General features: G+C 43.4%; 1 protein-coding gene across 6 annotated transcripts in view; it reads right to left on the bottom strand.

Moving 5' to 3' along the window:
• Positions 1-21,454, bottom strand: part of NUP133 (nucleoporin 133) — a 64,807-nt gene that overhangs the window by 34,335 nt on the left and 9,018 nt on the right. For all 6 annotated transcript variants that reach the window (XR_016219156.1, XR_016219154.1, XR_016219155.1 and 3 more), the window contains exons 5-12: positions 19,761-19,895; positions 18,617-18,787; positions 16,553-16,708; positions 16,229-16,299; positions 11,213-11,360; positions 6,415-6,562; positions 5,378-5,535; positions 3,949-4,040 (exon numbers count right to left, since the gene is read on the bottom strand). Coding sequence is in view for 2 of the 6 variants with exons in the window: in XM_070055881.2 (XP_069911982.1) it covers positions 3,949-4,040; positions 5,378-5,535; positions 6,415-6,562; positions 11,213-11,360; positions 16,229-16,299; positions 16,553-16,708; positions 18,617-18,787; positions 19,761-19,895 (1,079 nt within the window). In the remaining 4 variants the exon portion in view is untranslated. The remainder of the gene's footprint in view (positions 1-3,948; positions 4,041-5,377; positions 5,536-6,414; positions 6,563-11,212; positions 11,361-16,228; positions 16,300-16,552; positions 16,709-18,616; positions 18,788-19,760; positions 19,896-21,454) is intronic.

Here is a 21,454-nt window from a genome sequence, read left to right on the forward strand (position 1 = left end):
ACAGTGGCTGCATTCAATTTCCTGAGTGTTCAATCATATATGACTCTATCACATCTCATAAAGACTGTTTCAGAATACATGGCACATAGATAACATATCTAGGTCAACTCAAATCTGAATTCATCTCCCTTGAATGCTTTCTCACTGTGGGCTCAGCCCTTCAACTTGCTCTGACCAACTGCACACTAACAAATGTCACCCAAGCAGAGACCCAAGGGTACCTGTGCACTGAGGCTTGCTCCTGTGCCACTTCTAAACTCTGTGTTATGTAAACAAGCCCAAGGTACATGGCTGTTTTCTAGATGCTATAAGTTCAGGGAGTTCTTATCTAGCTTCTCTGATCTCTGTGCTATAGGAGGCTAAGTCATTTGCTATGAGGAAGGCAGAAAAGAAATGAGAAGTTGGAAGTGATTAGAAAAGGGCTAAGGGGCCAGCACTGTGGCAGTCGGTTGAGCCTCTGCCTGTGGCGCTGGCATCCCATGTGGGTGCTGGGTTGAGTGTCAGCTGCTCCTCTTCTGATCCAGCTCTGCCATGGCCTGGGAAAGCAGCAGAAGATGGCTCAAAGTACTGAGGCCCCTGCACTCACATGAGAGACCCAGAATAAGCTCCTGGATCCTGACTTCTGATAGGCCCATTTCCAGCCATTGCAGCCATCTTGGGAGTAAACTAGAAGATGGAAGACCTCTCTGCCTCTGCCTCTCAAATAAATAACCTTAAAAAAAAAAAAAAAAAAAAAAAAAGGAAGAAAAGAAAAAGGGCTGAAATGACTTTTTGGTTGAAAAGGAGACAAACTGACTAGAGAAATGCACAAAACCTGCCTGGAAGTGAAAGTGCAGATGGAAGCTGGACACCTAATTACACTATAGGTTATGGGACCACAAGGGTTAACTGTGGGGAGCAACTCGGACTAGACTAAGTTACTGGAATTAAGACTTATTCTATGCATCTGCTCTCCCACAATATGGCGCTGGGAGAGAAGAAAACAGCTTCTACACAGCTGCCTCCAGTTCAGCCAATAAACTGTAGGACTTGCTCCTGATTGGAGGAGAGCAGCGTGCTCGGCGTGTGGGCAGCCGAGTTGGGATTGGCAGAGGAGGACTATAAAGGAGGAGAGAGACGGCATGCACCAGGAACATCTAAGGGGAACATCTAAGGGGAACACCTGTGCAGCCCCCAAGAGAGCCGGCCGGCGGTGTGCCGCTCCCCTGCGGAAGTGGGGAATGTGGCCAGGGGGAACTGCCCTTCCACGGAGGTGGAAGGGACAGTAGCCAACCCGGGAAGAACCAGCAGCAAACCCGGGGAGGGCCGAGCAGACGAAAGAACAGCGCAGGATCCTGTGTCGTTCCTCCACGAAGAGGGGGAGCGACATAATGGTGCCGTGTGACTCGGATATGAAGCCTAGCCAGGGTTTAGTGTCGTTCCTCCGTGAAGAGGGGGAGTGACAGTTAACTATGGCACAGATCTAATCAATAATTTCAGAACGTTTCCTAGCACTGTCACGAACAAAAGATTTTGTATTGATATTTTTTTTGAGCTAAATAAAGTGAAACCAAAGAATACAAAGTTAATATTAAAAAAAAATCCTATGAGGGGCTGGCACTGTGGCACAACGGGTTAAAGCCCTAGCCTGCAGTGCCGGCATCCCATATGGTCGCCAATTCCAAGTCCCAGCTGCTCCACTTCCAATCCAACCCCCTGCTAATGAGCCTGGGAAAGCAGTGGAGAATGGCCCAAGTTCTTGGGCCCCTGCACCCATGTGGGAGACTCAGAAGAAGCTCCTGGCTTTGGCATAGCTCAGCTCAGCAGCTCTTGATCAGCTCAGCAGCCATTTGGGGAGTGAAAAAGTGGATGGAAGACCTCTCTCTGTCTCTACTTCTCCCTGTAACTTTGTCTTTCATATAATAAAATAAATCTTTAGAAAACAAAAACAAACAAAAACCCAATCCTATGGAACAGTAAAATCACCTCAGCAGAAAATATGAATAACAATCCAAAGTGCTACTTTACCACTGGTAAAGTATGAAGATAATTTTGGTTTTCCCAAGTTAGCAGGAAGGGTGCTATTGGCATCTAGGGATGCTGCTAGACAGACGACAGGACAGCAACCACAACAAAAAGCCGTCTACTTTCAAGTGTTCATATGTTGAGGAGAGGCCACATGAAGCAGAAAGAGTGGCCCAGAAAGGCTCCAGAAATGTGAGTAAGTCTAACCAAGAGCAGCCAGCATGGCCCCTGACTAAAATGAGTGAAGCCAGCTGGGACCAGTAAAGCTGCCACCTTCCCCCACCCCAAACAGTTGAAGGGTAGAATCCTAAGCTATATTAAATAAGCACTAAGTTTTGTGGTAATATTGCATGCAGCAAAACCTGACTGATAGGCCAGGTCTACTTTTATAACACCAAGAAAATTTCGTATGCAACTTACTTATTTGCCTTAATGTCACATATAAAACATTACTGCATGCTATTTTCAAGATTGTAGATTTTGTTCAGAAGAACCTGGCTTCTGGCTTCGGATCAGTGCGGTGGGCCAGCCACAGCAGCCATTGGAGGGTGAACCAACGGAAAAGGAAGACCTTTCTCCCTGTCTCTCTCTCACTGTTCACTCTGCATGTAAAAAAAAAAAAAAAGAGAATGTAGATTTTGGGGCCTGCACTGTGGCATAGTGGGTAAAGCTGCCACCTGCAGTGCTGGCATCCCAAATGGGTGCCAGTTTAGAGTCCTGGCTGCTCCACTTCTGATCCAGCTCCCTGCTAATGCACCTGGGAAAGAGCGGACAATGGTCCAAGTCCTTGGGCCCCTGTATCCACAAGAGAGGCCGGAAAGAAGCTCCTGGCAACTGATTGGCTCAGCTTGAGCCATTGTGGCCATTTGGGAATGCATGGGCTTGGGCCACCCTTGCCACCTTCCCAGGCCCATTAGCAGAGAGCTGAATTGAAGTGGAGCAGTCGGGACTCAAACCTGTGACCATATGGGATGCCAGCACCGCAGGCTGGGGCTTTAACCCATTGCACCACATCACTGGCCCCTAATAAATAAATCTTAGAAAAAAGCCGGCGCCGCGGCTCACTAGGCTAATCCTCCGCCTAGCGGCGCCGGCACACCGGGTTCTAGTCCCGGTCGGGGCGCCGGATTCTGTCCCGGTTGCCCCTCTTCCAGGCCAGCCCTCTGCTGTGGCCAGGGAGTGCAGTGGAGGATGGCCCAGGTGCTTGGGCCCTGCACCCCATGGGAGACCAGGAAAAGCACCTGGCTCCTGGCTCCTGCCATCGGATCAGCGCGGTGCGCCGGCCGCAGCGCGCCGGCCGCGGCGGCCATTGGAGGGTGAACCAACGGCAAAGGAAGACCTTTCTCTCTGTCTCTCTCACTGTCCACTCTGCCTGTCAAAAAAAAAAAAAAAAAAAAAAATCGCACATTTCTAATGATATATTGTTTCCCTTAGTTGAAGAGGTTCCTAGCCTAGCTTTAACTCTTCTGTAGCTACCAAGCTCAGGCTAAGTCTGCTAAAAATACCACAGCTCAGAAAAATTCTCTTCTTGATGATATCCAAGTTGCTCTCATCAGTCAACCAAAGTTTTTTTTTTTTCCTTCAAAGATTCATTTATTTATTTGAAAGGCAAGGAGTTACCGAGAGGCAGAAGCAGAGACAGAGAGAGAGGTCCTCCATCCGCTGGTTCACTCCCCAATGGCAGCAATGGCTGGAGCTGCGCCGATCTGAGGCTAGGAGCCAGGAGCCTTTTCCAAGTTTCCCATGTGGGTGGAGAAGCCCAAGCACTTGGGCCATCTTCTGCTGCTTTCCCAGACCACAGCAGGGAGCTGGATTGGAAGTGGAGCAGCCGGCACTTGAACCAGCACCCATATGGGATGCCTGCACTGCGTCGGCCTCCAAAGTGGTCTTTTTACTAAAACGTGTCCTCAGACATGAAGACATAATTTTGAAAACATGTTATACCTGCAATATTGCAGAAAGGCAGCTTTTAGCAACTTGGTTTTATCTTCCTGTGCTATGGTTTCATTCCTTGCAGTGTTCTCAAAAATCATACTCTGTAACAAACAACAAACTTTAGTTAGAGGTGAAGGTATCAGAGCATTCTTAATTACTGAACTAAGAACTGGACCCACCCTATGACAGAAAGAACACACACATGCACATGTGTTGTTTACACACACGTCAAATCACTGACTAAAGTAAGACAGACAGATAATTCAGGCATTATATTATGAGTACTTGGGGATTTCATCATAACCAACACAAGCTTTTTCTATATTTGCTTATACAACTCATCACAATGTACACTATGAAGCATAATGGCTGATTATAAGATTAACTATTCAGAAAAATTTTAAAGAAATGGAGTATTCTAAGACAGCTGCACAACATAGAGTATTACAATGACTGCATGACTGTAACAAAATAAAATATTTACTTCCTGTGGAAACTCTGCCAAATCATTTTAATTTTGAAGTACAGAAACAGTCTATGTATGCATTCATATTATTCAACTGAACAATATCCCAAACAGTATTACTTTTTAGTCTCCTGTAAAATAAATGATAAAAATCTTGAGGATAAAGGGTATTCCAGATTTCAGAATTCTCTGACAGAAAAAAAATGGTTTTAACCATACTATCTTTTTCACAAATCACCCTCGGGATAACAAATAACAGAAACCAGAGGACAGGAAAGTGCAAATCAGGAGAAAAACAAATGGCAGAGCTGGGGGAGACAAAGGCAAACCTCTGTATACAGGACAGGGGGCACAAAGCACAAGGAGAGTCTGAGGACGACAGCTGTGCAGATGTTAAGTTTCCAGAGATGGGTCTATGGAAACACCACACAGTACTGAGAAGCACTTCACAGAGCTGCAGGAGTGTGTGGGTGGCTACAACACATTTCTTTCTTTCTTTTTTTTTTTTTTTGATTAAAAAAAAGCAAATATCAAATGAGGCCATTAAATATTCCAACAACACAAAGCTGCATGATATGGAAATCTAATCAGTACTTTACCAGGGTCGAAAACCACAGACAATAATCGTATTATTACTGTGGAATAGTTTATGTTGGGATGGTAAAGGAGAGAAGGAGTGTTAGTTACCCCAAATTCTCACCTACTCTAACAGACAAGCAATAGATGCCTAAAGCTGATTACCAGGGAAACAGCAAAAGTGCATACTACTTAGAAACAGAGAAAAAAATAACAGAAGAAACTACTAATATTCAAAAGCAGCTGATCTAGGAAAGAAGTCAAAGGGGACAAGGGAAGTACCTAATGTTTTCATCACAAAATCTTTTAAAACTGTCTGGCTTTTTGTGTGTGCATCATTTGTGTGAAATACTTTGATAAAAATAAGACTTAACAATTCTTAGGGAACCACATTACCTCATTGCTTGGAGTAGCAACTGAAGAAGCCAAAGAATCTTCCAGATCTTCTGCCAATATGGACACATTTTCTCTTGAAGTAATAGACACCAGACCACTGTTTCTAGAAAAAATGATAGGAACACCACCACAGGAACCAGCACCTAAAATACTATCTCCTAAGAGACAAAAATACAAACAAATACATGAAACCACGACAAAAATGCTCTCTGAAATCCACCACCCTAAGCAAAAAATCATCTTGAAGATATATTAAGACCACATTTTTCCTTTACAATATTACTCCTACTCTGAATTCAGCTGTTTAACCCCAGAATCCAATGTCAAGAGCCTGCTGCTACTTGAAGCAGGCTGTGTGTCCTTCTGCTTTAACAGCAGTAAAAACCAGCTTTGCAAGACTGCAGTGAATACAGAGAGAAAATTCTTTCTGCATATGCATGGGTTTTTTAATCTCACGGAGCCCCCCCGCTCAATTCTGTCTTTCTATATTGGGTCAGCCAGTGGATGGGAGAGTAAGTGCCTTACTAACAACCTACTTACTATGTCAAGGCTCTCATCTTCTGACTAGAAGGCCCACGCTCCACCCTGTGGTTTCATCTGCATTCTGTCATCTTTCATCTGCCCAGTTCTTTTAGATTAGAAAATCTGACTTTTTTCCACTCCTGGCCAGCCATACCCACCCCCTGCACCTCATCCTAAACCTGCTGCCTGAATCTAGCATCTGGGATTCTTCTTACCCAGGGATTCAGACATACCAACTTAAAGAATAGCAGCTCAGAATTAGTCACTCTTACTAAAAAGGAATAAGCAAGTACATCTCTCAGCTTCAGTTCTTTTCTTCTTGATCTCTATCACTGAGGAAAAAATGTTAACTTTCTTTAGTAGGGCTCTGACTTCAGCTGCCATAGATGTGATGTTAGATGTCTTGGTAACACTTGGAAGTATCACGTCGAAACAACACTTACGGAAAGATAGCAAGAACTACTAAGAGCAACTAACAAGCTCACAAATCATGCCTTCTTCAACTGCTACTGTACCTTGCGTATTAAAGGCAATTTTCTCCCGAGGAAGAGAAAATTTCCCAGTTCCTGTGGAGCACACATAGACAGCACTTTCAGTGTACAGATACGCAGTCTGGTTTGAAAAGTTGGGGACCACCAACCGACACATAATCATGTCTTCAGACTGAAAGTTAAATTTAAGATTACATTGAATGAGAATGGAAACGAAAATACTTTTATGATTTTACCACAGTTTTGTATAACATTATCTCACAAAAATAATAAAATTCTGTATCACTGGCTCACTTAACCCTAAACACTATCCATAAGATGACTTACAAACTAGGATAGAGTAAATGTATAAACATTGGTGTGGCTTGAATGTCCCTGCAAAATCCATACACTGAAACTAACCCCACACTGCTGGCATTCAGAAGCACGGACTCCAGGAAGTCGTGAGGGCTCTATCCTTGTGAATGGGATCAGTGTTCCTTATAAAAGAGAATTGCTGGCACCTGTGTGTCCCTTCTGCCACGTGCAGATGCAGCACGGAGGTCCCCTCTGAGGCATGGGCCCTAACTGACATCACAGCTGCTGGAACTTTTTTTTTTTTTTTAAAAGACTCATCTATTTGAAAGACAGAGATACAAAAAAGAGACAGAGAAAGATGGAGAAGGAGAGAGGGAGAGAGTAAGAGGTGGGAGGGATGGAGAAAGAGGGAGGGAGGGAAGGAAGGAAGGAGGGAAGAAAGGAAGAGGGAGAGGAAGAGAAGGAGAAAGAGGGTGAGAGAGAAATATTCCATCTGCTGGTTCACTCCCTAAATGGCTACAATAGCTGGGGTTGGGCCAGGCCAAAACCAGGAGCCAGAAGCTTCATCCAGGTCTCCCATGTGGGTGTGGGGCCCGCGCACTTAGGCCATCTACTGCTGCTTTTCCAGATGCATTAGCAGGGAGCCAGATTAAAAATGGTGGCACCTGGGACTGGAACTGAAGCCCATATGGGATGTGAGCACTACAGGTAGAGGCTTAGCCTTCTACGCTGCAGCGCCAACCTCTGTTGGAGCCTTTCAAGCCTGCAGAGCTGTGAGCAAGTCTGCTGTTTATAAATTACTCAATTTAAACTGGTGGACATATGGGATGCCAGTGCTGCAGAGGGAGGGTTAATCAACCATGCCACAGTGCGGGCCTCCTAAATGATATCAACATAGTGCTTAAAATGATAACTATTTGGCATTGAAAAATAATTCTTAAAACAAAACATTAAAAGTGGGATACTAAGATTTTTCTTTTACTCTCAAACTTGTTTTCTTTGTACCACTCTGCATGCTTTAAAAATTTTTTCTAACACCAATGAGCTTGTTTTTTTTTTTTTTTTTTACATAATCCGAGAAAATATGTCAAGGTTTATTTTCATTTGAATTGAAAAACTCTCTCTATAACTCTACTTGTAAAGAAAAAAAAAGTCATATTAAGAATTAGTCTCGGCTGGTGCCGCGGCTCAATAGGCTAATACTCTGCCTACGGCGCTGGCACACCAGGTTCTAGTCCCGATAGGGGCGCCGGATTCTGTCCCAGGTGCCCCTCTTCCAGGCCAGCTCTCTGTTGTGGCCCGGGAGTGCAGTGGAGGATGGCCCAGGTGCTTGGGCCCTGCACCTGCATGGGAGACCAGGAGAAGCACTTGGCTCCTGGCTTCGGATCAGCGTGGTGTGCCGGCCGCAGCGGCCACTGGGGGGTGAACCAAAGGAAAAGGAAGACCTTTCTCTCTGTCTCTCTCACTGTCCACTCTGCCTGTCAAAAAAAAAAAAAAAAAAAAAAAAAAAAAAAAAAAAAAAAAAAAAAAAAAAGAATTAGTCTCTCTGCTCTCTAACTCTTTCAAATAAATAAAATAAATCTTTAAAAGAAAAAAAAGAATTAGAATTTTGCTGTGGCACAGCAGGTTAAACTGCTGTCTGTAGCGCAGGCATTCTATGTAGCTGTTGGTTTGAGTCCTGGCTGCTTCACTTGGATCTAACTTTCTGCTAACGGCCTGGGAAAACAGCAGAGGATGGCCCAAGTGCTTGGTCCGTGGCACCCACGTGGGAGACCTGGAAGCTTCTGGCTCTTGGCTCTGGATCAGCCCAGCTCTGGCTGTTGTTGCAGCCATTTTGGGAGTGAACCAGAGGATCGAAGATCTATCTTCCTCTGTCTCTGTAACTATGCCTTTCAAATAAATACATCTTTAAAAAAAATAAGACTTTGACAAAATTAGATAATATTTAGTTTGAAAAAAATAAGGTTTTTTCTCATGAACTTCATAGTTACTAAACAGTATATTTAACTGTCACTAATAAGCCTAAAATTAGAGAGCCTGCCTTTTCATACAAGGTGGGGAACATCTGGGCTGCAGGCTACACAAGTTCAGTAATATCACTTGGTCTGGCCCTGTCAAGGAAACTGCAGGTGGCACTTAAAATTCAAGTGATAGCAGGCTAGTCTTCAAACTGATAACTTTTTGTTTTAAAGATGTATTTATTTATTATTATTTTTTAAAATTTATTGTATTTATTTGAAAGACAGAGTTACAGAGAGGTAGAGACAGAGAGAGAGGTCTTCCATCCACTGGTTCAATTCCCAGATGGCCACAATGGCTGGAGCTGTGCCAATATAAAGCCAGGAGCCAAGAGCTTCCTCTGGGTCTTCCACGTGGGTGCAGGGGCCCAAGGACTTGGGCCATCTTCCACTGCTTTCCCAGGCTATAGCAGAGAGCTGGATTGGAAGAGGAGCAGCAGGGACTAGAAACGGCACCCATATGGGATGCCGGCGCTTCAGGCCAGGGCATTAATCGGCTGCACCACAGCGCCTGGCCCCAGATGTATTTATTTGAAAGACAGAGTTACAGAGGAAAATGGAGAGACAGAGAGAGATCAATGTTTTATCTGTTGGTTTACTTCCCAAATGACTGATGACCAGGGCTGGGCCAGGCCAAAGGCAGAAACCAGAAGATTCATTGGAGACTCCTATATGGGTGCAGGGGCCCAAGAACTCGGGCCAACTTCTGCCACTTTCCCAGGTGCATTAGCAGCAAGCTGGATTGGAAGTGAAGAACCAGTACTCAAATCAGCACCCATATGGGATGCCGGCATCACGGGTGGAGGCTTACCCGCTGTGCCTCAACACCAGCCCCTAAGCTGCTAACTTTGTATGGTCCATGAACGATGTTATAAATATGCAAATGACCCTTGGTGGAGAAAAGGTTCTCTACCTCTGGAGAACTTCAGTGACTATAGCACTGTTACCTAGAAATATAATTTTTTTTTTAACAGAGGAGACTGTTTTTGTTTTTCCTTTTTCTTCTTCTTATATTTTTTACAGGTAGAGTTATAGACAGTGAGAGAGACAGAGAGAAAGATCTTCCTTCCGTTGGTTCACTCCCCAAATGGCCGCTATGGCTGGCGCTGTGCTGATCCGAAGCCAGGAGCTTCTTCTTGGTCTGCCATGCGGGTGCAGGGCCCAAGCACTTGGGCCATCCTATACTGCCCTCCTGGGCCACAGCAGAGAGCTGGCCTGGAAGAGGAGCAACCAGGACTAGAACCCGGCGCCCATATGGGATGCTGGCGCCACAGGCAGAGGATTAACCAAGTGAGCCATGGCGCCGGCCTCATGAGGAGACTTTTTTTGTAATACAAGGTACTTTAAAAGTTTGTGGAAAATGGAATTAAAAGATAAATTCACTTTGCTGCAAAAATTTTTGGACTCTATGCACATTCATCATATATGGCCCAAAATTGAACTCTAATTCGTATCAAGTTTTTTTCTTAATTTGACACTGCAGTTCATCATCAGTGTTGTCTGTGTACTGAACAATAGAGAAATGGGGCCCAATGTTTGGCACAGCAGTTAAGCTGCTGTTGGGACACCCACATCCCATATCAGAGTGCCTGGCTCAAGTCTTGCTTCTGCGTTTCATGCCAACTTCCTGCTAATGCGCAACCTGGGAGACAACAGGTGGTGGCTCAACCACTTGGGTCCCTTTCTCTCATGTGGGAGACAAGACTAAGTTCTGGGCTTCTTGCCTTGGTTTAGCCCAGTCCTGGCTATTGTGGGCACTTGGGGAGTAAGTCAGTGGATGGACAATCTCTCCATGTCTGTGTAGCTGTCTCTCTCTCTCTGCTTTTCAAATAAATATATATTTTTAAAATAAGGAAATGATAACCCCTCACAGCAGTAGAGGAGAAGAAAGAAACTGCCTGCTGCTGATGGCTTCCATTCTCATCTCTCTTGAGTTAAGGTTGAGCAAAGGAACAAAGTATAAGGCAGCAAAAAGAGAAAAACTGTGTAAACAGGCTATTCAAAATAGTTCTAAGCCCTATAGATCAATCTCTTAAAGAATGTGACTCTGGCCGGCGCTGCGGCTCACTAGGCTAATCCTCCGCCTTGCGGCGCCAGCACACAGGGTTCTAGTCCCGGTCGGGGTGCCGGATTCTGTCCCGGTTGCCCCTCTTCCAGGCCAGCTCTCTGCTGTGGCCAGGGAATGCAGTGGAGGATGGCCCAGGTGCTTGGGCCCTGCACCCCATGGGATACCAGGAAAAGCACCTGGCTCCTGCCATCGGATCAGTGCGGTGCGCTGGCCGCGGCACGCTGGCCGCGGCGGCCATTGGAGGGTGAACCAACGGCAAAGGAAGACCTTTCTCTCTGTCTCTCTCACTGTCCACTCTGCCTGTCAAAAACAAAACAAAACAAAACAAACAAACAAAAACAAAACAAAACAAAAAAAAAGAATGTGACTCTGCAATGGCTAGAAAAAAACCCAATGTGTTATGGCCACTGCATGATTTAACCTACTGACAGACTCTTACCTGAAAAGGTGGATTATACTGAGTGACTTCCACAGTAACCACATCTGACATTTGGTATCCATTATCTTCTACTGTTACAAGAGAGTAGTAGATGAGACAGGGACTGTCTGCTGGGTGCCACGCTGCTGCCAAAATCAGGAGCCCATCACTAATCAAGGGGAAAAAAAAGATTCAGACTCTGGAAAACAGCTTCTAATAACATTGCTTATACAGCCTGGCAGCCTCACTGCCAGATATCTATCCAGAGAAAACACCACATTCACAGAAAAACCTGCTGTGTAAATGTTTACAGTGGCTTCATTCTTAATTTTCTAAAACTTTCTAGTTTCTATAGCCCAGTAGCTTTCAGGTGCTGAAGAAATAAACAAACCTTAATACATCCATACTATGGAATACTATTCAGCAGTAGTAAAAAGGAAGAAATTACTTAATCAATGTTACATGCCTACGTGAAGAGGAAGAAACCAGACTCAAAAGTCTGTGTATATATATGAATGTATTTATGTAATGTGATTCCATTTATATGGTGTTCTGATAAAGGCAAAACAATAGTGAAAGAAAGAAAACAGAGCAAAGGTTGTGCTAGGGCACAGGTAATTTCTGAGCGTAGTGGAATTATCCCGTACCTTGATTGTGGTAAAACAACTGGATGCATTTGTCAAAAACCAGAGAACTAGTATCTGAAGTAGATAAAAATTATCGTACAAAAATCATGATTCAATAAACCTGATTAAAAAAAAAAAAAAAAAAAAAAAAACTGGGGTAAGGCACAGGTCAACAAATCATCCAGGGGCGAGTGCTTTGGTGCAGAGTAAGCTGCTGCCTGCAATGCTGGCAATTCCAAATCAGAGCACCAATTTCAGTCTTGGCTGCTCTGCTCCCAATCCAGCTCCTTACTAATGTGGTGCCTTGGAAGGCAGAGGATAATGGCCCAAGTATCTGGGCCCCTGCCACCCACATGGGAGACCCAGATGGAGTTCCTGGCTCCTGGTTTTGCATGGTTCAATCCTGGCTGTTGCAGCCATCTGGGGAGTGCATCAGTGGATGGGAGATGTCTTTCTCTGTTACTCTACCTTTCAAATAAAAAAAAAAAAACTATTTAATAATCTAATTCAGTGATTGGCAAAATACAGTCCTCAGGCCAAATCAAACCCAGGCCAGCTTTTGTAAAGGAAGCCTGGCCCTGGAAGGCAGCCAGGTCTTTCATGGATCATCCTGGTAGAGCAGAGTAGTTGCAACAAAGACTACACAGCACCCAAAGCCTAAATTAGTTTCTTTTGGGCCCTTTCCAGGAAAGGTTTGCCAAGCCAAGCTCTATAATCAGTGCTTTGAAGTTTCCTCTGTCCACAGGAAAAACATTTCATTTAAAATTTTAACCGTCAGTTATAGAAGCTTCAAGCTTCAAGCTGCTGTGTATGTGACGACAAACCATCCTGCATCTTAAAGCCTGCATTCTCCTTAGACCATCAAGGGTGTTGCCCTGAACAGAGTGAAATGCTCTTTAGTCTCAACCTTTCAACATCTAGCTGCTTTATTAGCGGCCTTCATTCATTCTCAGAAACATTAACAGGACAGCCAGCACCCTCTACTGACAAAAATAAGAAACAAAGTAACTGAATGACATGACACTTCAAATCTAGCAATCTAACACCACTTCCACTTACATACCAAAGGAATTCAAGAATTTTGGCTCAAATCTGTGACATACTGACAATGTCCTGCAGTTTATAGACAACATATAAAAAGTTTACACACAAGAAAGGCTTGAGAGAGGACTCAAGGGAATGTAGCCTTGACAGTTTCCTCTCTGTTTCAAGCAGGGTGGTTAACAGTCAGCTCTATCTCCAGTCAGGCTCTGCACTGAAATTAAAGATTCGAAGATTGGGGGCCAGCATTGCAGCATGGCAGGGAAATTCCATATGGGTGCTGGTTCATGTTCTGGCTGCTCCACTTCCAATCCAGCTTCCCGCTGATGGCCTGGGAAAAGCAGTGGAGAATGGCCCAAGTGCTTTGGCTCCTGCTACCCATGTGGAAAACTCCGAAGAAACTCCTGCCGCTTGGCTCTGGCCTGGCCCAGATCCAGCTATTGCGGCCATCTGGGAGGTGAGCTGGTGGATTGAAGAGCTCTATCTCTTTCAAATAATTAAATCTTAAAAAAAAAAAAAGAAAAAAGATTTAACATTGTTTGAGAGTGCTACTGAACATGGAGATGTCTACCATAAAGGATTACTTAGGTTGTGGTGCTAAGACCAGTTTTACTTCACAGTTTGTTAAAGAAAAAAAAGAAAACTTCATGTTTGAGAAAACACAAAGCTATTTCATAAAGATGATAGAAAGATAAGTTTTTCACATCAGTAAAAATTTAATAAACTTTTACAAGGGTCTGCCTAAGATAAAAAAATCAAAGCTTTACATCAAAAGTAAAGAAGATATCTGAGCCTTGTATCAGTAATAATCTAGTTAAAATGTTATAAGCTTACTCACTGAAAATATAAGCCCAGGTTGTTGCTCTGGACAAAATGAGCAACAAATCAATGAGTATCAATAAAGACAAGCATGGTGTTTAAACAGAAGGAACCCATTCATTCATGAAATAGTGGAGACAGGTCTAATCACTAGACCTTGAGGGTATGAGTGACAGCTGGCTGTGAAAAGATCAGGAGTAAAGTTAAGAAGAATGAGAATCCCATTAGCATGACAACCTAAAGGCAAGGAGCCCTGGGTCACGCCCAGTACAGTCAGTCCTGAATGTGCTCCAAATCTGAAAGCTACAGGAAAAAGTCATGGCCATTATATGCCCACAGTGGGCTATGTCCTAGCAGGAGTCTTCAATTTCCAACAGTTTTGCTTGGACAAATGAGAACTGGTAGACTCTATTTAGTTAAAATGCTTATGGTAATTAAATATTGACACCAGCATCCCATATTAATGCTGGTTCGTGTTCTGGCTGTTTCACTTCTGATCCAGCTCCCTGATCATGGCCTGGGAAAAGCAGCAGAAAATGGCCTAAGTATTTGAGGCCCTGCCACCAGGTGGGAGACCTGAAGAAGCTCCTGACTTTAGCCTGGCCCAGCACTGGCCACTGAGGCCATGGGGTGAGTGAACCAGCAGATGGAAGATCTCTCTCTCTGTAACTCTTTCAAATAAATCTTTTTAAAAAAATTTTAAATAAATAAAAGGCTGGCATTGTGGCACAGTGGGTAAAGCTGCCACATGAGTCACCAGCAACCCAATTCAGCGTCCTGCTCATGATCAGGGAAAAGCAGTGGAAGATGACCCAAACATTTGGGCCCCTGCAACCCATGTAGGGGACCCGGATGAAGCTCCGAGCTTCAGCTTGCCTTAGCCCTGCCACCTGGTTGTTGCAGCCACTTGGGGAATGAACTCACGGATCAAAGAGCTCTCTCTGTCACTCCCCATTTCTAACTCTGCTTTTCAAATAAGTGAATCTTTTTAAAAATTTTAAATACATATTATCTACATCTTTGACAGATTTTAGGTTTTCAGAGATTATAAAAGAAGGAGCCTAATAATAGCTCCAATAGCCTAAGAGAGAAAAATCACACAGCATTTTAACAGCTACAGTATCCCTTCAAGGAACAAGTAGAATTTGTTCTACTAAACAAAAACAGGTAGGGCCTGTGCTGTGGTATAGCAGGCAAAGCCGCCACCTGCTGTGCTGGCATCCCATATGGGCACTGGTTTGAGTCCCAGCTGCTCTACTTCTGATCCGGCTCCCTGCTAATGTGCCTGGGAAGGCAGTGGATCAAAGCCCAAGTCCTTGGGCCCCTGCACTCAGGTGGGACACCTGGAAGCAGCTCCTGGCTCCTGATCAGCCCAGCTCCAACCACTGGGGCCATCTGAGGAGTGAACAAGCAGATGGAATATCTCTCTTTGCTTCTGCCTCTCTGTAACTCTGCCTTCCAAATAAAATAAATCTTAAAAAAAAAACAAAAACAAAAACATAGGGCCGGCATCCCATATGGGTGCCAGTTCTAGTCCCAGCTGTTCTTCGTCCAATCCAGCTCTCTGTTATGGCCTGAGAAAGCAGTGGAGGATGGGCCAGGTGCTTGGGCCCCTGCACCCGAGTGGGAGACGTAGAGAAGCTCCTGGCTTTATATGGGCGAGCTATGGCCGTTGCAGCCATTTGGGGAGTGAACCAACGGAGGGAAGACCTTTCTCTCTGTCTCTCCCTCTCACTGTCTGTAACTCTGCCTCTCAAATGAATAAATAAAATCTTCAAAACAACAACTACAACAACAACAACAAAACCAGGTAATAAGAACACACTAAAAACTACTCTAAAACACATGAAGGTAACTTTTCTACTTCTGAAGGTTTTTAAAGATTGCTGCTCATATATTTTGGACTTTCTTACAGAAGTCATGCCACAAACAGCTGTTAAGTTCCCTATGACTGTTACACCCAGACAACAACATGGGATATTAGCTTTAGCAGACTAACTTGGAGTCTGAAACCTTGCTTACAGCACTGTTTCTAAGAAATTCACTCTGAGAATAAACCTTGACAGAGTTCAAACTTGTACTTTGAGATGAAACCTTACTGCATCCTCCCTGTACTCAGCACAGCCACAAAGTATATAGGCCTACCATGGCTCCTTCAGCAACAGAAAGAGAGCGGGGAGAAGTGTGCCTGACATGCCCAATGAAAGAAGATCACAGCATGAGGTGCCCAAACGCAGCAATGGACAGGCTCGCAGGCATCTGCTGGCAGTGAAGACTGAGAAACTCCAGGTTTGAGAGCAGAAAAGCAGCTCTAACTAGAGAGATAATTAAGGTAGGAATATGCCATTTAAGGTTGAGAAATGTTTCCATTTCCCAAATGAACTTGTACCACTACACAAAGCACAGCAAGACCACTACTAACACTTAACAAATAGTATGAGAATATAAGCTTTAGAAGAACAGACAGCAAGACTGCTCGTCATTTTACAATAAACATTAACAACTTTTCCAAACTATTATCTATATTCATTATGACAAATTATTCGCTTACCAGGTTTGCTTTAAGTCCAAGTACCGAATGTTGACCCCTTCTTTAATAGCTTCATAGTTACTTTCAGATCCCTAAATGAAAACATCAAGAACTTAAGCTTCTTGAGTATAGGAATCATTTTTTACCTTTGCATCTCCAGTCCCTAGTAAAGTACCTCATCCATGGTAGCTCAGAGAGTTGTTCAATGAATTATATACACATTTAAAAAATCAGTAAGCAAATAAGTCAGTAGGTTCTAATATGTCTACAGATTGAACAATAGGAGTCAGCATTATTATATAACCATAAATGAAAACTACAGATATGAATATTATTATTCCTTACCCAAATAGCATCAGTAATGTTCTCCTTCAGGGCTCTATTTATATCCCAGCTATGTGCTTGTTTTTCTGAAAAATCATCTAATTCCCATTTACTGATATTTGAACTTGTCAGGCTATAAAAACTTGATCTCTCTCTATCCCAAAGAACACTGGAAAGCTGTATGGAGAGAAGAAAGAGGTTTCTAGGGTAAATTCTTAAATTAATAAGCAGTTTTTCTGAAATGCATATTTTATGAATTTTATACTATTTGTTCAGTAATTCCAGCAGAATAATCAAAGGAAGGAGTGATGCTAAATTAGACCTTGAAAGCAAGGTGGGATTTCCTCAGGCAAAAGTACAAAGGCAGAAGGCCCAGGAAAGACCAGAGTTGGGAGATGGGAAAGTCATAGTTCTCAGGCAACAAGCAGCAGTCCTGTTAAATTGGAATGTAGATTGTAAAAAAAAAAGGGGGGGGGGGCTTCTTTAAATTGTAAGAGTGAAAATTCAGGGATATATAGCAGACAGCCTTGAATGCAAGTTTGTAAAACTAATAACGGAAATATTATCGATGGCTTTCGAACACAGAGCTGGGATCAAATAAATCTGATGGTCATGTAATTAGTTATACTTGGGTGTGTATTTCTGCCTTCTAAGTATAAAGCACAGATGTGTGTGTGTGTATGTTTACAAGCAGGGTATATATGATTTTTAAATAAAACCCTGTCTTCAATCACCCTAACCATAGCCACTGATGGGGCAGGGAAAGCCAATGGGTAAACTGGACTGGACTCAGGATCTTAAGTGAAATTTGCTAGGAGTGTAAGTTAGGGCCTAAGAAGGAATAGAAAAAGGGGGATAGCAATAAGAGCCAACAGAAGTTAAAATTACAGTACCTGTTAAAAGGAGAAGGAAGCCCCAAAACAATCAAGGTCTTATGCATGCCTCATGGAAAAAGTTATGGTGACATTAACAGAAACAGGTCAAAGGAGGCATGAGTTTTGTAGGTTGAGGGTACAGTCAATAGGAAAGAATATGATACACGTCTCTGGACACTTTAAGTTTTAGGTTCAAAGAACATTCAATGAAGCAGGCAAGGATAAGCTTCTTGAAATGTGAGAGAAAGCACAATAAAAAAAATGCTTCAAATTCAGACAGGCCTCATTATGACTCTAAAGCTGTGCCACTCGATAGTGGTACAACCTGAACTTTACCAAAGCTGTTTCCCCATATCTGCATTGTAAGGAATGTTCTACAAGTCGTCATAATGATTACATGATATAACAAATACAGAGCAGCTGGCAGTGAGCAGATACCCCATAAATGTTGGTTCGTAGCACCCCCCTTCGCTGTCCTGGAGGATGGGGCAGCAGTACAGCAACAGAACGAGACTGAAGTCATCCACACAGATAGCCAAAAGTGGAGACAGACTTCTGATTATGTCTAAAGGGTCAAATGAATCCTTAAGAAACATATGTAAAATCTTACATATTGGGGCTGGTGCTGTGGTGCAGCGGGTTAACATCCTGGCCTGAAGCAGTGGCATCCCATATGGTCACCGGTTCGAGACCCAGCTGCTCCACTTGCGATCCAGCTCTCTGCTATGGCCTGGGAAAGCAGCAGAAGATGGCCCAAGACCTTGGGCCCCTACACTCATGTGGGAGACCTGGAAGAAGCTCCTGGCTCCTGGCTTTGGATCAGCGCAGCTCCAGCTGTTGTGGCCAGTTGAGGAGTGAACCATCGGATGGAAGACCTCTCTCTCTCTCTCTGCCTGTTCTCTCTCTGTGTAACTCTTTCAAATAAATAAATAAATCTTAAAAAAAAAAAATCTTACATAATTGTTTTAATAAAAAAAAAGTACTTATAAGATGATGTGTCTGAAGTGAGGGTATTAATGTTACAGTGTAAAGAGAGGGTTAGTATGAACTGATTTATCATCATAAAAAAAATGGTTCACTGAAGAAAATCAAAGGTTTTATTTTGTGTGTACCATTATTCATATGGTGCAATGCCAACTTCATAAGAAACTTTCAACCTAACCAATTTCACAAAGAATTAAGTATGAAAGCAGTTACTTTATAAACTTACTATGAGATCACTACTAGGAGACAAAATTCCAAAGAGAGAAGAAACTCTTCGCCCAATGCCTGAGAGCATGCCTTGCCCCTGAGGCAGAATATGCTGATGAATCTTTCCTGAGCTTTCAGGGATCAACCGAATTAGTTGGCTTCCCGATGAGGACAAAATAAAACTTCCTCCCTGTGAACAACATCATGAGATTAGTTCAGTTATGCATCTAACAATAGGACAGAGTAACAAAAATGCTTTGATACAGAGAAAAATTATCTTCACCTTAAATAAATCTAAAGAATAATAAAAAAGAGCAATATTATTTTATTAACATAATTCTACTCAGGAGTCCATCCATTCAAAATGAAAAGTTTTTGTAGCAGAAAAAAGTTCACCATATATTTTTAAATTCTGACTTTTAAGTTATAGGCTCACAATATTGCATGTACAACAAATTAAGTATGAGATTTTATTTCTTTGGTAAACCCACAGAGTAGATATTAGAAAAACATTCTTCACAGTGCCTCAGAGGTTCAAGCTACTTCACAAAATGTCTCTGTAAGAAATGAACCCCACAAGGCCGGCGCCGTGGCTCAATAGGCTAATCCTCCACCTTGCGGCGCCGGCACACCGGGTTCTAGTCCCGGTCGGGGCGCCGGATTCTGTCCCGGTTGCCCCTCTTCCAGGCCAGCTCTCTGCTATGGCCAGGGAGTGCAGTGGAGGATGGCCCAGGTGCTTGGGCCCTGCACCCCATGGGAGACCAGGAAAAGCACCTGGATCCTGGCTCCTGCCATCGGATCAGCGCGGTGCGCCGGCTGCAGCGGCGGCCATTGGAGGGTGAACCAACGGCAAAGGAAGACCTTTCTCTCTCTGTCTCTCTCTCTCACTGTCCACTCTGCCTGTCAAAAAATAAAAAAAAAAAAAAAAAAAAAAAAAAGAAATGAACCCCACTGACTACCACCCAACACTGCTAGCTGAGAGTCCTACGTGAAGAATCTCCTTTGTCTTAGTGTTTAAGATCCTTACATTCTTTTTCCTTAACTTTTTTTGATGGATCCCTGGTCTGAATGATCTGTTCAAATCCCTAGATTTGTATTCATTCAAATCTCACTTCCAAGTCAAAATACAATTTTCCAATCAATATAAGCAATATCCACCATACCTGCACTGCTTTTAGGAAATTGTAAGTCTTATCACCTCCCAAATCTACAGAAGTTTCTGTGTAGGTGTCTTCCCCAGCCAGGCTTGGCCAATAACGGATGGATCCTTCTCTGGTGGCAACCATGACAGCAACAGCCTAAAACAAGCAAGTAACACAGTCAGAGATCTTATTAAAAGGACTCAAAAACTGGGAGTCTGATGGCATGGATATAAAGAAACCAGGATAAATTTACTACACAATTAAAAAAATCAGAAGTAACTACTTAAAAAGTTTTACAGTTAGCACACAGTAAAATTGCAGAATAAAATCTCACAGAATGTAACCACTGGCAATGGCTTATATCAATACGTCTTTGAGATGCAACCATCAATCTCATTTTACTATTCAGTAGTACCCCATTAAATGATGAACCACAGTTTATGAATGATGAACCAGTCATCTGCTAAAGGGCATCTTGGCTCCTTCCAGCTTTGGCTGTCACAAGAAAAGCTGCTACAGTATTCATGTCTCTAAGTTAAAGGCAGGGATGCAGGGAATGGAATTTTCCAGTCATATACTAAGTGCCTCTGTACAAGAAAATGAAGAACATGTGGCTGTCACTCTGCATCAGCAGTATATGAGTTATAGTTGCTCCATACCCTTGCCAGCACCCAGCAGTGTCAGGATTTCTTATTTCAGCTGTTCTACCAGATCTGCAGTGGTCACTGTCGATCTAATCTGACCTTCTCTGATGTCCACGATGGTAAACGACTCTTCAGGTGCCTATTTGCCATCCTATGGCCTCTGTGGTCAAGTGTCTATGCAGGTGCCCACGCCCTGTTTTTTTAGTAAGCTTGGCAGTTCTTTTTACATTCTCAATACATGCTTTCTGTTGGGTATATGACTTACAAATATTGTCTCCTAGTCTGTAACTTGTGTCTTCATTTCCTTGTCTTTGGAAGAACAAAGCTTTAAGTTTTGATCTTACTTTAATATTAGTATTACTTTTTGTCAATTTTATCCTTGTATGGATCATGTGTTTATGATTTCCAAGAACTTTTGGCTTAATCTCATGTCATGAAAATTTTCTATGTTTCTTTCTTTCTTTCCTTCCTTTCCTCCTTTTTTTTTTTTTTTTTTTTTAAAGATGCAGAGTTACAGAGAGACAGAGGGGAAGAGAGAGAGAGAAGTTTACCATATACTGGCTCACTACCCAGATGGCCGCAACAGCCAGAGCTAAGCTGATCTGAAGCCAGAAGCGAGGAGCTTCCTCTGGATCTCCCACATGAGTGCAGGGGCCCATGGACTTGGGCCATCTTCCACCGCTTTCTCAGGCCACAGCAGAGAGCTGGCTTGGAAATGGAGCAGCTGGGAGTGGAACTGGCACCCATATGGGATGCCAGCACTGCGGGCAGCAGCTTTATCCACTATGCCACAGCATCGGCCCCTCTCTAAAAGTTTTACAGTTTCACATTTTACAATCAGATCTATGATCCATTTTAATTTGATCTTTGTATACAGCATGAGGTTTAGGAGAAAACTCATTTTTCAAAACTATGGGTGGGGGGCCGGCACTGTGGCGTAGAGGGTAAAGCCTCTGCCTGCAGTGTCGGGATCCCATATGGGCACCACTTGCTCTACTTCTGATCCAGCGCTCTGCTATGGCCTAGGAAAGCAGTGGAAGATGGCCCGAGTCCTTGGGCCCCTGCACTCAT

This window comes from Oryctolagus cuniculus, chromosome 13 (assembly GCF_051225735.1).
Source record: "Oryctolagus cuniculus isolate XC-2025 breed Fujian yellow rabbit chromosome 13, ASM5122573v1, whole genome shotgun sequence".
NCBI lineage: Eukaryota > Metazoa > Chordata > Mammalia > Lagomorpha > Leporidae > Oryctolagus > Oryctolagus cuniculus.